Source organism: Mobula hypostoma, chromosome 2 (assembly GCF_963921235.1).
Source record: "Mobula hypostoma chromosome 2, sMobHyp1.1, whole genome shotgun sequence".
NCBI classification, from domain to species: Eukaryota; Metazoa; Chordata; class Chondrichthyes; order Myliobatiformes; family Myliobatidae; genus Mobula; species Mobula hypostoma.
The window spans coordinates 82,590,598-82,604,449 of NC_086098.1; the positions used below are offsets into that span (position 1 = coordinate 82,590,598).

Below are 13,852 nucleotides of genomic sequence, written 5' to 3' on the forward strand. Positions count from 1 at the left end.
TTGTAAGAAAAGATTGCAAGGATGGTGCTGGGACTTAAGGACCTGAGTTATAGGGAAAGGTTGAACAGGTAAGGACGACATTCCCTAGAATGTAATGAGGGAGTTATGAGGGGTATAGATAGGGTAAAAGCAAGCAGGCTTTTTCCGCTGACATTGTGTGAGACAACTGGAGGTCATAGGTTAAGGGTGAAAGTTTTAAGGGGAATATGAGGGGAACTCCTTCACTAAGAGGGTGGTGAGATTGTGGAACAAGCTGCCAGTACAAGTGGGGTCCATTTCAATATTTGAGAGAAGTGTGGATAGGTATATGGTTGGGAAGGGCATGGAGGGCTATGGTACAGGTTGATGGGACGAGGCAGATTAATGGCTCAGCACAGACTAGATGGGCCAAAGGGCCTATTTATATCCTGTAGTTTTCTATGACTCTAAAATGAATCTCAAGGTAGTATACTTTGATCATAAATTTTACTTTGACTTTACCTTTGATTTTCTCTAATCATTGTATGAAGGTACTTATTTATTTTATTCCTAACTTTAATAGGCAGCATGTCTGGAAGGGAGCAAACACTCGACATTTCAGGCCAAGAGCTGATGAAGGGTCTCAGCCTGAAACGTCAGCTGTTTATACTTTTCCATAGATGCTGCCTGGCCTGCTGAGTTCCTCCAGCATTTTGTGTGTGTTGCTTGGATTTCCAGCATCTGCAGATTTTCTCTTGTTTCTAATAGGCAGTGATTACCAAGGATGGTATTTACCTAGTAAATTGAAGTCGTTTAACTCAGATGATGTTAATTTCTGATCATCTGATATGCGCAAATTATTGTGTTATTTATAGTGCTTATCAAATTATTGAATAGATCAAGTTAGTTTAGTCTAGACGTAAATTATTGGGATGACACTGTGAGGAGAGTGCATATACTGAATTTAAAGCAGCGATTTCCTCATCATACTGATACGTCTTTATGTCTTTGCAGCTTGGAATCATTTCTGTATGGGTTCCATGCATTATTTAAAGGAGATTTCAGAATCACTGCCAAGCAGGAATGGGTTTTCGAAGATATTGACTTGCTGCACAAGGTTGTTGCCCCGGGGATTCGAATGTCCCTAAAACTTCACCAGGTACATCTGTCTTGCTTGATTTCTTAAGTTTTTATGTAGGTGTTATGGTTGAACAATGTGAGCAGGTTGAGGGAGAATTTCAAAGTTCAAAGTAAATTTATCACCATATGCTACCCTGAGATTCATTTTCTTGTGGGCCTTCACAGTAGATACAAAAAACAGTAGGGACAATGAAAAACTACACACAAAGATGGACAAGCTGTGCAAGTATGAAAAATAATTTTAAATAAATAATACTAAGCATATGAATTGTAGAATCATTGAAAGTGAGTCCATAGGTTGTGGAATTGGTTCAGTGTTGAGGTGAGTGAAGTTATCCACGCTGGTTCAGGAGCCTAATGGTTGAAGGGTAAAATCTGTTCCTGAACCTGGTGGTGTGGGACCTAGGCTCCTGTACCTCCTTCTCAAAGGCAGCAACAAGAAGAGAACATGGCTTGGAAGCACTTTGTAGATATGCTCAATGGTGGGGAGGGCTTTTCCATTGGTGGACTGGGCTGTATCCATCACTTTATGTAGGCTTTTCTATTCTTGGGCAATATGTTGCCTAGGCACACCAATCATTCACAGGAATGCAGTTCACTGTAGTGAACTCATGGACTCGTACAGATATAAAGTCATACAACATGGAAACAGGCCCTTTAGTCCACAAAGCCCCCACTTATGTTAATTCTACCATTCACCCCACATTCCTATCCCTCCCTTCCTCTAGATGTTGCTAGGACTTGAGAGCCTAAGTTATTGAGAAAGGTTTGAATAGTTAGGACTTTATTCCCCTGCAGCGTAGGAGAATGAGGAGATTTGATTGAGATATACAAAATTATGAGGGGTATAGATAGGGTAAATACAAGCAGGCTTTTTCTGCTGAGAGGTGAAATATTTAAGGGGAACCTGAAGGGTTGTGCAAGTGTGGAAAGAGCTGCCAAACAGAAGTGGTAGATCTTGGGCCATTCAGAAATCTGATGGCAGAGGGGAAGAAGCTGTTCCTAAAACATTGAGTTTGTGTCTTTAGGCTCCTGTCCCTCCTCCCTGATGGTAGTAATGAGAACAGAACATGTCCTGGATGGTGAGGGTCCTTAAAATTAAAGACAATCCTGACAATACTAGGCAGGTCGGACAGCATCCATGATGAGAGAAGAAAGAAAATAATGTTACACATTGATGAGCCTTTATCAGAACTAACCTTTTCTACTACAATTTGGAAAGGCTAATGGTTGCTAAAACTTACCTGTGAAATTCATCAGTTTCAGAATTTTAATTTTCCAGATATTTAAAATGAATTCAAATTCTCAGACTCAAGGATGTGAGCTCAAATTTCCTGAGTTATTAGATTCTGCATGGACATTTAGTTGGAATCAGGAGGATTTCCTGTTTGCATTCCAAAGCCGTTGACAGCTCCTGGAAACAGATATATAGATCCAGGCAGTGCAGGTCACATTTCAAACTGTGCTGTTTAAGATTAATAAATATTGTTAAGCGAACTTGCCCTTTTCATCTAGAATCGTATGTGACAATCCATGGTCTTACCATTAACAGAAACAGTGGATCCTGTCACACAGTCACCTAATTGAACCATGGTGAAAAGGATTTTTAATAGCATGTGTGTGAGTGGGTGGTCAGATGGGAGGGGGAAAGGGGCTTGTTTTGCTTTTGTTGGTGGTGTTTTTGCTTGTGTTGTTCTGCTGAACTTTGTGGGCACGCAATGTTGGCATTGGAATGTGTGGCAACACTTAGCAGGCTGCCCCCAGTGCATCCTTTGGTTGGGTTGGTTATCAACACAAATAGCACATTTCATTGTTTTGATATTTAATTTAATAGGCATCCGTTAGTCTCATGAGACCATGGATTTGCGCTTTGGACAAGGTTGTATGGAAGACCAGCAGTTGCCCATGCTGCAAGTCTCCCCTCTCCACGCCACCGATGTTGTCCAAGGGAAGGGCAATAGGACCCATACAGCTTGCCACCAGTGTCGTCACAGAGCAATGTTGGTTAAGTGCCTTGCTCAAGGACACAACATGCTGCCTCAGCCAAGGCTTGAACTAGCGACCTTCAGGTCACAAGACGAACACCTTAACCACTTGGCCACATGCCAAAACAAACAGGTTTTGATATACCTGTTATTAATAAATGAATCAGAATCTAAATAAAACCATAAGATAGAGGAGCAGAACTAGACCATTCAGCCCATAAAGTCCGCTCCACCATTCAATCATGGCCGTTTTTTTTCCAACCCCCTTCGCCTACCTTCTCCCACAATCCTTAATTCTCTTACCAATCAAGAAGATTTCAAGTACACCCAGTGACTTGGCCTCCACAGCCCTCTGTGACAATGAATACCACAGATTCAGCACCTCTGACTGAAGAAATACTTCATCTCAGCTTTAAAGAGATGTTCTTTCATTTCTGAGTCTGAGATTAGAGAGAGATGGGTTACATGCAGCACTCTGCAATAACAACACCCTGCACGCACTTCAGGATTGAATGACAGAGTGAAAGTCTGGCACTAAGGGGGTCAGAGTAAGAAAACAAGTAAAACTGAAGAAGGGAGAGAATAGGGTCAGATATACACAGAGAGGAGGGTATGACTAAGGTTACAGACATTTAGACTTTGGTGTAATATCTTCAAAAAAGCGATACATATCTTTGAAAGGCAATCCCTCAAAAAGGCGGCATCCATCATTAAGGATCCCTATCACCTAGGACATGCCTTCTTCTCACTGCTACAATCAAGGAGGAGGTTCAGGAGCCTAAAGGCACACACAATGTCTTAAGAACAGTTTCTTCCCCTCTGCCATCAACTTCCTGAATAGTCCATGAACCAACTAATGAATATACAGTGGCATGCAAAAGTTTAGGCACCCCTGGTCAAAATTTCTGTTACTGTGAATAGCTAAGCGAATAAAAGATGAACTGATTTCCAAAAGGCATAAACTTAAAGGTGACACATTTCTTTAATATCTTAAGCAAGAAAACTTTTTTATTTCCATCTTTTACAGTTTCAAAATAACAAAGAAGGAAAAGGGCCCAAAGCAAAAGTTTGGGCACCCTGCAACCCTTTGGCAAGTATCACAGCTTGTAAACGCTTTTTATAGCCAGCTAAGAGTCTTTCAATTCTTGTTTGGGGGATCTTCGCCCATTCTTCCTTGCAAAAGGCTTCTAGTTCTGTGAGATTTTTGGGCCGTCTTGCATGCACTGCTCTTTTGAGATCTATCCACAGATTCTCAATGATGTTTAGGTCAGGGGACTCTGAGGGCCATGGCAAAACCTTCAGCTTGTGCCTCTTGAGGTAGTCCATTGTGGATTTTAAGGTGTGTTTAGGATCATTATCCTGTTGTAGAAGCCATCCACTTTTCATCTTCAGCTTTTTTACAGATGGTGTGATGTTTCCTTCCAGAATTTGCTGGTATTTAATTGAATTCATTCTTCCCTCTACCAGTGAGATGTTCTCCGTGCCACTGGCTGTGCAACACAAGCCCAAAGCATGATCGATCCACCCCCGTGCTTAACAGTTGGAGAGGGGCTCTTTTCATGAAATTCTGCACCCTTTTTTTTCTCCAAACATACTTTTGCTCATTGCGGCCAAAAAGTTCTGTTTTAACTTCATCAGTCTGTAAAAAAAAAAGCTGAAGATGAAAAGAGGATGGCTTCTACAACAAGATACCCGAAGGGGACCAATATCCTGGCGGGAAAGTTTAATAGAGCTGTTAGGGAGGGTTTAAACTAATTTGGCAGGGGGATGGGAACCGGAATGATAGAGCGGAGGAAGGGGAAAACAGAAATAAATCTAAGATAGTGAGCAGTAAAGATGTCAGGAAAGACAGGCAAGTGATGGGGCAAATGTGTAGCCATTGAGATGAGTTGCAGTGCAATAAAGTTGCAGTGAAATCAAAGCAAAAAGTATCAAATACTGGTCTTAAGGTGTTGTACTTAAATGCACGCAGCATAAGAAATAAGGTGGATGATCTTGTTGTACAGCTACAGATTGGCAGGTATGATATTGTGGCCATCACTAAGACCTGGCTAAAGGATGCATGTCTCTGGGAGCTGAACGTCCAAGGATACACGGTGTATCGGAAGGTTAGGAAGGTAGGCAGAGAGGGAGGCATGGCTTTATTGGTAAGAAATGATATTAAATCATTAGAAAGAAGTGATATAGGATCGGAAGTTGCAGAATCTTTATGGGTTGAACTAAGGAATAGCAGGGGTAAAAGGACCCTGATGGCAGTTATTTATAGGCCTCCAAACAGCTGCAGGGATGTGAACTACAAATTACAACTGGAAATAGAAAAGGCTTGTCAGAAGGGCAGTGTTATGATAATTGTGGGGGATTTTAACATGCGAGTAGATTGGAAAAATCAGGTCGGCACTGGATCTCAAGAGAGAGAATTTGTAGAATGTCTGTGAGATGGCTTTTTAGAACAGCTTGTTGTTGAGCCCACTAGGGCATCGGCTGTACTGGATTGGGTATTGTGTAATGAACCGGAGGTGATTGGAGAGATTGAGGTGAAGGAACCCTTGGGAGGCAGTGATCATAACATGATTGAGTTCACTGTGAAATTAGAAAAAAAGAAGCCGAAATCTGATGTGTCGGTGTTTCAGTGGAGTAAAGGAAACTACAGTGGCATGAGAGAGGAACTGGCCAAAGTTGACTGGGAAGAGACACTGGCGGGAAAGACGGCAGAGCAGCAGTGGCTGGAGTTTATGCGAGAAATGAGAAATGTACAAGACAGGTATATTCCAAAAAAGAAGAAATTTTTGAGTGGAAAAAGGATGCAACCGTGGTTGACAAGAAAAGTCAAAGCCAAAGTTAAAGCTAAGGAGAGGGCATACAAGGAAGCAAAAATTAGTGGGAAGACAGAGGATTGGGAAGTCTTTAAAACCTTACAAAAGGAAACCAAGAAGGTCATTAAGAGAGAAAAGATTAACTATGAAAGGAAACTAGCAAATAATATCAAAGAGGATACTAAAAGCTTTTTCAAGTATATAAAGAGTAAAAGACAGGTGAGAGTAGATATAGGACCGATACAAAATGATACTGGAGAAATTGTAATGGGAGATGAGGAGATGGCAGAGGAACTGAACAAGTATTTTGCATCAGTCTTCACTGAGGAAGACAGCAGGATACTGGACACTCAAGGGTGGCAGGGAAGAGAAGTGTGCGCAGTCACAATTACGACAGAGAAAGTACTCAGGAAACTGAATAGGCTAAAGGTCGATAAATCTGCTGGACCAGATGGAATGCACCCTCGTGTTCTGAAGGAAGTAGCTGTGGAGATTGTGGAGGCATTAGCGATGATCTTTCAAAAGTCGATAGATTCTGGCATGGTTCCAGAAGACTGTAAGATTGCAAATGTCACTCTGCTATTTAAGAAGGGGGCATGGAAGCAATAAGGAAATTATAGACCTGTTAGCTTGACGTCGGTGGTTGGGAAGTTGTTGGAGTCGATTGTCAAGGATGAGGTTACAGAGTACCTGGAGGCATATGACAAGATAGGCAGAACTCAGCATGGATTCCTTAAAGGAAAATCCTGCCTGACAAACCTATTACAATTGTTTGAGGAAATTCCCAGAAGGCTAGACAAGGGAGATGCAGTGGATGTTGTATATTTGGATTTTCAGAAGGCCTTTGACAAGGTGCCACACATGAGGCTGCTTAACAAGATAAGAGCCCATGGAGTTACAGGAAAGTTACATACGTGGATAGAGCATTGGCTGATTGGCAGGAAACAGAGAGTGGGAATAAAGGGATCCCATTCTGGTTGGCTGCCGGTTACCAGTGGTGTTCCACAGGAATCAGTGTTGGGGCCGCTTCTTTTTACATTGTACATCAACGATTTGGATTATGGAATAGATGGCTTTGTGGCTAAGTTTGCTGATGATACGAAGATAGGTGGAGGGGCCGGTAGTGCTGAGGAAATGGAGAGTCTGCAAAGAGACTCGGATAGATTGAAAGTATGGGCAGAGAAGTGGCAAATGAAGTGCAATGTTGGAAAGTGTATGGTTATGCACTTTGGCAGAAAAAATAAACGGGCAGACTATTATTTAAATGGGGAAAGAATTCAAAGTTCTGAGATGCAACGGGACTTGGGAGTCCTCGTACAGGATTCCCTTAAAGTTAACCTCCAGGTTGAGTCAGTAGTGAAGAAGGCGAATGCAATGTTGGCATTCATTTCTAGAGGAATAGAGTATAGGAGCAGGGATGTGATGTTGAGGCTCTATAAGGTGCTGGTGAGACCTCACTTGGAGTACTGTGGGCAGTTTTGGTCTCTTTATTTAAGAAAGGATGTGCTGACGTTGGAGAGGGTACAGAGAAGATTCACTAGAATGATTCTGGGAATGAGAGGGTTAACATATGAGGAACGTTTGTCCGCTCTTGGACTGTATTCCTTGGAGTTTAGAAGAATGAGGGGAGACCTCATAGAAACATTTCGAATGTTAAAAGGCATGGACAGAGTGGATGTGGCAAAGTTGTTTCCCATGATGGGGGAGTCTAGTACGAGAGGGCATGACTTCAGGATTGAAGGGCGCTCTTTCAGAACAGAAATGCAAAAAAATTTTTTTAGTCAGAGGGTGGTGAATCTATGGAATTTGTTGCTACAGGCAGCAGTGGAGGCCAAGTCATTGGGTGTATTTAAGGCAGAGATTGATAGGTATCTGAGTAGCCAGGGCATCAAAGGTTATGGTGAGAAGGCGGGGCAGTGGGACTAAATAGGATAAAATGGATCAGCTCATGATAAAATGGCGGAGCAGACTCGATGGGCCGAATGGCCTACTTCTGCTCCTTTGTCTTATGGTCTTATAATGATCCTAAATACCCCTCAAAATTCACAATGGACTACCTCAAGAGGCGCAAGCTGAAGGTTTTGTCATGGCCCTCACAGTCCCCTGACCTGAACATCATCGAGAATCTGTGGATAGACCTCAAAAGAGCAGTGCTTGCAAGACGGCCCAAGAATCTCACAGAACTAGAAGCCTTTTGCAAGGAAAAATGGGCGAAAATCCCCCAAACAAGAACCGAAAGACTCTTAGCTGGCTACAAAAAGTGTTTACAAGCTGTGATACTTGCCAAAGGGATGCAGGGTGCCCAAACTTTTGCTTTGGGCTCTATTCCTTCTTTGTTATTTTGAAACTGTAGAAGATGGAAATAAAAAAGTTTTCTTGCTTAAAATATTAAAGAAATATGTCATCTTTAACTTTATGCCTTTTGGAAATCAGTTCATCTTTTACTCACTTAGCTAGTCACAGTAACAGAAATTTTGACCGGGGTGCCCAAACTTCTGCATGCCGCTGCATATACAGTGGAACCTGGTTAATGGGATACATTGGGACCAGTATATTTTCATCTAATTAAGCAGTTGCTTAACTAACCGAAGTTTCATGAAAATACTTATAACGTTTACTTCATGGAAATACTTATAAACTGCCATTTAACTGAGTATTGATTTATGTACAGTATTTACATGAAATACAGAACAAATTAGAACACTACCAATACTTCTACAGTATTAGTTCATTAGTTCCTAATAGTTTTTGATTCAAGAATTCAGATGCCCTGTTCGTATCATTGACTGTAAATGAACAAGATAAACACAGACACCAAGTGCAGATAATGAACTGCCTTCATACAATGCTTTAGACTATTGCATCCTCTAAATCATCGTTTTCATTGTAACATTCAAGATATGTTCAAATTCTTCATAATTCCTAACTTGTTGCAGTAGTGAAACTGTTTAATTTTCACTCCTGGCCATTTCTGGCATCTCCAAGCCTGAATGCTTGAAACTGTGGTGAGCAAAACAGTTCTGAATTGTCTTACTGCTTATTTCTCACCAACTATCAGCAACAAAAGTCATTACTTTTTGAATACAAGCATACACATCCGATACTATTAAAAAATCTCTTCGCTCTAAAGACAGCATAGTGTCTAACAGCCATACAAGTACACATGACTGACTGTCTCCTGCCGGAATTAAGCAGCATGGTGTCCCAAATAAATGAAGAAAGTCCCAGCTATTTTCTCGATTTAGTTTTCATTCTTTAAGAGTAGTCCCAAATAAACAGCTGTACCAAGATTCACCCAGATTCCACTCTGTGCTTATATACATATATATTATTTTAATTGTAATTTATATATATTTTAAAATATATTTTTTTTTAATGTGTCGCACTATACTGCTGCGGCCAAACAACAAATTTCACAACATATGCCAATGATATTAAACCTGATTTTCATTCTGATTCTTAGATTGAGAAGGAGATGATGAGAGATTGAGGTTGGAAAGGAAAGGTGAAGAAATTTGATCACATGGGAAGCGAGACTCTGGAGTTAGAGAGAGTCTAATAAAAAAAAACACCTTTCACCCCACATGCCTCTGACTCCAGTGTAATTATCGTTTGCCATTTATGGCAATTACCATGAGATCCCACTATCATTTCCAATTAACTGGACTCTGAAAACTCACTCTCATTCCTCAAATCACAATTTATTTACTTATGCACAAGAAGAACAGCATAGCCCCTGTCTCCAAACTGTTTTGAAATTTGAACACAGAAATGCCATTTTTATGCAGAATTGACTAGTTGGGTATAGATATTACAAATTGGTAGCCGTGTCTATGTTCAAGTTCCTCATTTGCATGATCAATCACCAATCAACACCTTCTGTTCTCTAGGTCCAATCCTGCCATGTGCGATTGATGCTGTATTGATTGTGTTTTATTCCTCCAGGACCACTTCACCACATCTGACGAATACGAGGATCCCGTGGTACTTTACGAGGCCATCAATGGACATGAGCAGACATTGGTCATCTGCCACGAGGGAGACCCATTGTGGTGCCAGTCCATCCTTTCAAATGCAGCTGCTCTGCTTGCACTCAGGCACGTGGTAGATGACGGGGCCAATGAATACAAGATCATTATGCTTCACCACCGCTTCCTCAGCTTCAAAGTGGTGAAGGTATTCAGAGTTATCATTCTCTAACCATTAATTATTCTGATCAGGGGAGAATCAGAATCCAATTTATTACCTTACCACTGACTTAGATGGTGTGGAATTTGTTGTTTTGCTGCAGCAGTACAGTGCATAAAATACAATCACTTAAAATAGGATATTAAAAATTATAGAAAAATAAGTAAGTAGTGCAGAAAGAAAGCAAAATAGTGATTAATGTGGGTCTGTGATGATGGATGCTGCTTTCTTGTGTAGTGCTTCTTGTAGATGTGCTCAATGAACTTGTATTCCCTTTAGATAAAAGGTTCAATTCCCACCACTCTCTGTACGGAGTTGGTACGTTCTCCCTGTGACTGTGTGGATTTCCTCTGGGTGCTACAGTTTCCTCCCACACTCCAAAGACCTAGTGTTAGTGTGTTGTGGGTATGCTATGTTGGCACCGGAAGCATGGTGACACTTGTGGGCTGCCCCCAGTGTATCTTCGAACAGTGTTGGCTATTGACACAAGTGATGCATTTCTCTGTAGGTTTTGATGTACATGTGACAAATAAAACTAATCTGTATCTTTAAATATATTAAAAATGCAAAAAAGAGGAATTACAAGGTAGCATTCATGGGTTCCAAAATCTGATGGTGGAGGGAAAGAAGCTGGTGCTGAATCATTGAGTGTGGGTCTTCAGCCTCCTGTACCTCTTCACCGATGATAGTAATGAGAAGGGGGCATTTCCTGGATGGTGAGGGTCCTTAATGATGGATACCACTTCTTGATGTACCACCTCTTGAAGGTGCCTTCAGTAGTGGGGAAGGGATTGAGCTGGCTGTGTCTACAACCCTCAGAAGCCTCTTCTTCTGTGCACTGGAGCTTCCAACCCAGACTGTGATGCATCCAGTCAGAATGCTCTCCACCGTACATCTGCAGAAATTTTGAAGAGGATAAACCAGTTGGATGTTTGTTCTCCAGAAGAGGTGACCTGACAGTAGGTTTCAGAATTGTGAAGTTTGACTCCTTGAGCAAAATAGCTCAAAACCAGGGCCACAGCTAGAACATAATGGATCTATGTTGTTTATAGGGATGTTGCTGGGACTTGACGACCTGAGTTATAGGGAATAGGTTACGACTTTATTCCCTGGAGCGTAGGAGAATGAGAGGAGATTTGACAGAGGTATACAAAATTATGAGGATTATCGGTAGGGTAAATGCAAGTAAGCTTTTTCCACTGAGGATGGGTGAAGTAGAACTAGAGGTCATAGTTTAAGGTTGAAAGATGAAATATTTAAGAGGAACCTGAGTGGGATCTTCTTCATTCAGAGGGTGTTGCGAATGTGAAAGTGGTGAATGCAAGTTTGATTTCAACATTTAAGAGAAGTTTGGATGAGTACATGGATGGGAGGGGTATGGAGGGATATGGTCCAGGTGCGAGTGCATGGGACTAGGGAGAATAACAATCAGCATGGACTGGATGGGCTGAAGGGGCTATTTCTGTGTGGTAGTGCTCTATGACTCCATGTTCCATATAAAACTTCTTCCTTTTATTTCTCTGACATCAGAAACTCCTATACCTTTCTCCCTCCTGTGTTTATCCAACCTCACCTTGACTCCATCTTTACTTTTCACTTCCTTCATTCCTTGTGGTGACAGTCATATTCTTATCACTCTTTGCATAAAGATGCTGATTTTTATTTGGTGCCACCTTTTATTTGTGGCTTTTCTGTGTTTCTGTGTGCATTGTACCGTATATTAAGAGAATTTTTCTATTGGAATAGGTGAATAAAGAGTGTGTGAAAGGGCTGTGGGCAGGACAACAGATGGAGCTGATATTTCTCCAGAATCGCAACCCGGAGCGAGGCAGCATACAGAATGCCAAGCAGGTCTTGAGAAACATGATCAATTCTTCCTGTGACCAACCGATTGGCTACCCAATTTATGTGTCACCTCTTACCACTTCCTATGCGGGCACACATAAACAGCTGAAGAATGTCTGGGGAGGTCCAATCAGTTTGGAGAATCTCAACTTGTGGTTCACTTCCAGGTGGCAGAAGTAAGTATTGGTCTACATGGGCTCCCCATCCCCTAGCTTCATCCACTCACTTTCTGATCTACATGTTCACGTTCTCTTACTTGGTCTGACCATCTCCCAGCACACCCTACCTCTTTAACTTCCTACAATAATTGGGTGCCATGGTGACATAGCAGTTAGCATAACGCTATCACAGTGCCAGCAACCCGGATTCAATTCCCGCCAAAGTCTGTAAAGTGTTTGTATGTTCTCCTGTGACTGTTCGTTTCCTCCTGGTGCTCCAGTTTCCTCCCTCATTCCAAAGACATACAGGTTAGGGTGAGCAAGTTAGGTTACATTGTTGGCCTAAAGGCTGTTTCAGTGCTAGATGACAGATATTGAGTAACATGGTGCAATAGCGGTGTAATTCTAGTACAGCTCCAGTGACCCAAGCTCAATTCTGCCTCCAACCATTCGGAATTTATATGTTCTCTCTATGACCAGGTAGATTTCCTCTGGGTGCTCCAGCTTCCTCCTACATTCTAATGACATATGGGTTAGTAGGCTCATTGGGCCAGAAGGACCTGTTTCCATGGTTTATCTTTCTGAATCTCTATATCTCTAAACTCCACTCTACACCTTTAGCACCTATGCCTTTAATATCAGATCCCTAAATTCAATACCAAAGTCTTCAATCTCTCCAACTCTCCAACTTGATCTTCATTTACGTTAAACACAATACACAGTGGATTCTAGTTAATTGGACCATTGGTTTTTCAAGGCAGCTGCTTATTTTGGACAACTCTTAAAGAACAAAACCTAATCAATAAAATAGATGAGATTCTTTTCATTTATTTGGGACACTATGTCACTTAATTGGGGCAGGAGGCTATTGCCAAATGAGATTTTAACTAGCGCCAGACAGGTGCACTTGTCTGACACTACACCATGGTTACAGTGAACAGTTTTTAAAGGTGGTCATTTGTGTGTACTTGTGTTCAGAAAACAGTGATCTTTGTCATCGATAGTTGGCAAGAAATAAGCAGCAAGACAATTCAGAACTGTTTTGCTCACCACGGTTTCATGCATTCAGGCTTGGAGATGCCAAAAATGGCTGGGAGTGAAAATTAAACTACTTCAACAATTTAAGAGCTACAAAGAATTTGAAGGTATCGACAATCATCTTGAATGTTACAATGAAAATTAAGATTTGGGTCCGGCTGGTGGCGCAATGACATCAGCGCCAGACTCTGGAACGGAGGTTCCCGGGTTCGAATCCGGTCGGGTCCACTCCCGAGTGCGCTTTCCATCTGTGCTGGGTTGAGTGTCGAGATCGCAATTCGACCTCGTAAAATTAAAGGGAAAAATACTGTGAAATGTCTGTGTGAAGAGTGGCGCGCCACACAGTCTCTCTCTCGCTCCATGCCTTGTAAAGGCATGAAAAGGACATCGTCCCACCAACATCGCACACGCACACACACGCCAAAAAAAAAAAAAGAAAATTAAGGTTTGGAGGATGCAATTATTGATAGCATTATATGAAGGCAGTCTACTATCTACACTAGGAGTCTGCACTGACTTTGATCATTTACAGTGAATCAAAAGAACGCAGCAGCATACACTGAATGAATTTCTCCATCAGTAGGTATTAGGCACTAATGCACAGTTGTAGTAGTGTTGATTATGTCCCACTTTGTTCTGAATTTCATTTAAATATATAATTTGTTGCTCAGTTAAATGATAGTTTGTCTTTTGTATACTTTTTTAACTATGTATTTCCTTCAGCTAA

At 41.5% G+C, this 13,852-nt stretch overlaps 1 protein-coding gene across 3 annotated transcripts in view; it reads left to right on the forward strand.

Annotated features, from left to right (window-relative positions):
- The window catches only part of LOC134341494 (pecanex-like protein 1), a 275,158-nt gene that overhangs the window by 228,288 nt on the left and 33,018 nt on the right, over positions 1-13,852 (forward strand). For all 3 annotated transcript variants that reach the window (XM_063039370.1, XM_063039362.1, XM_063039377.1), the window contains 3 exons: positions 973-1,117; positions 9,842-10,072; positions 11,831-12,105. In XM_063039370.1, coding sequence (XP_062895440.1) covers positions 973-1,117; positions 9,842-10,072; positions 11,831-12,105 — 651 coding nt within the window. The remainder of the gene's footprint in view (positions 1-972; positions 1,118-9,841; positions 10,073-11,830; positions 12,106-13,852) is intronic.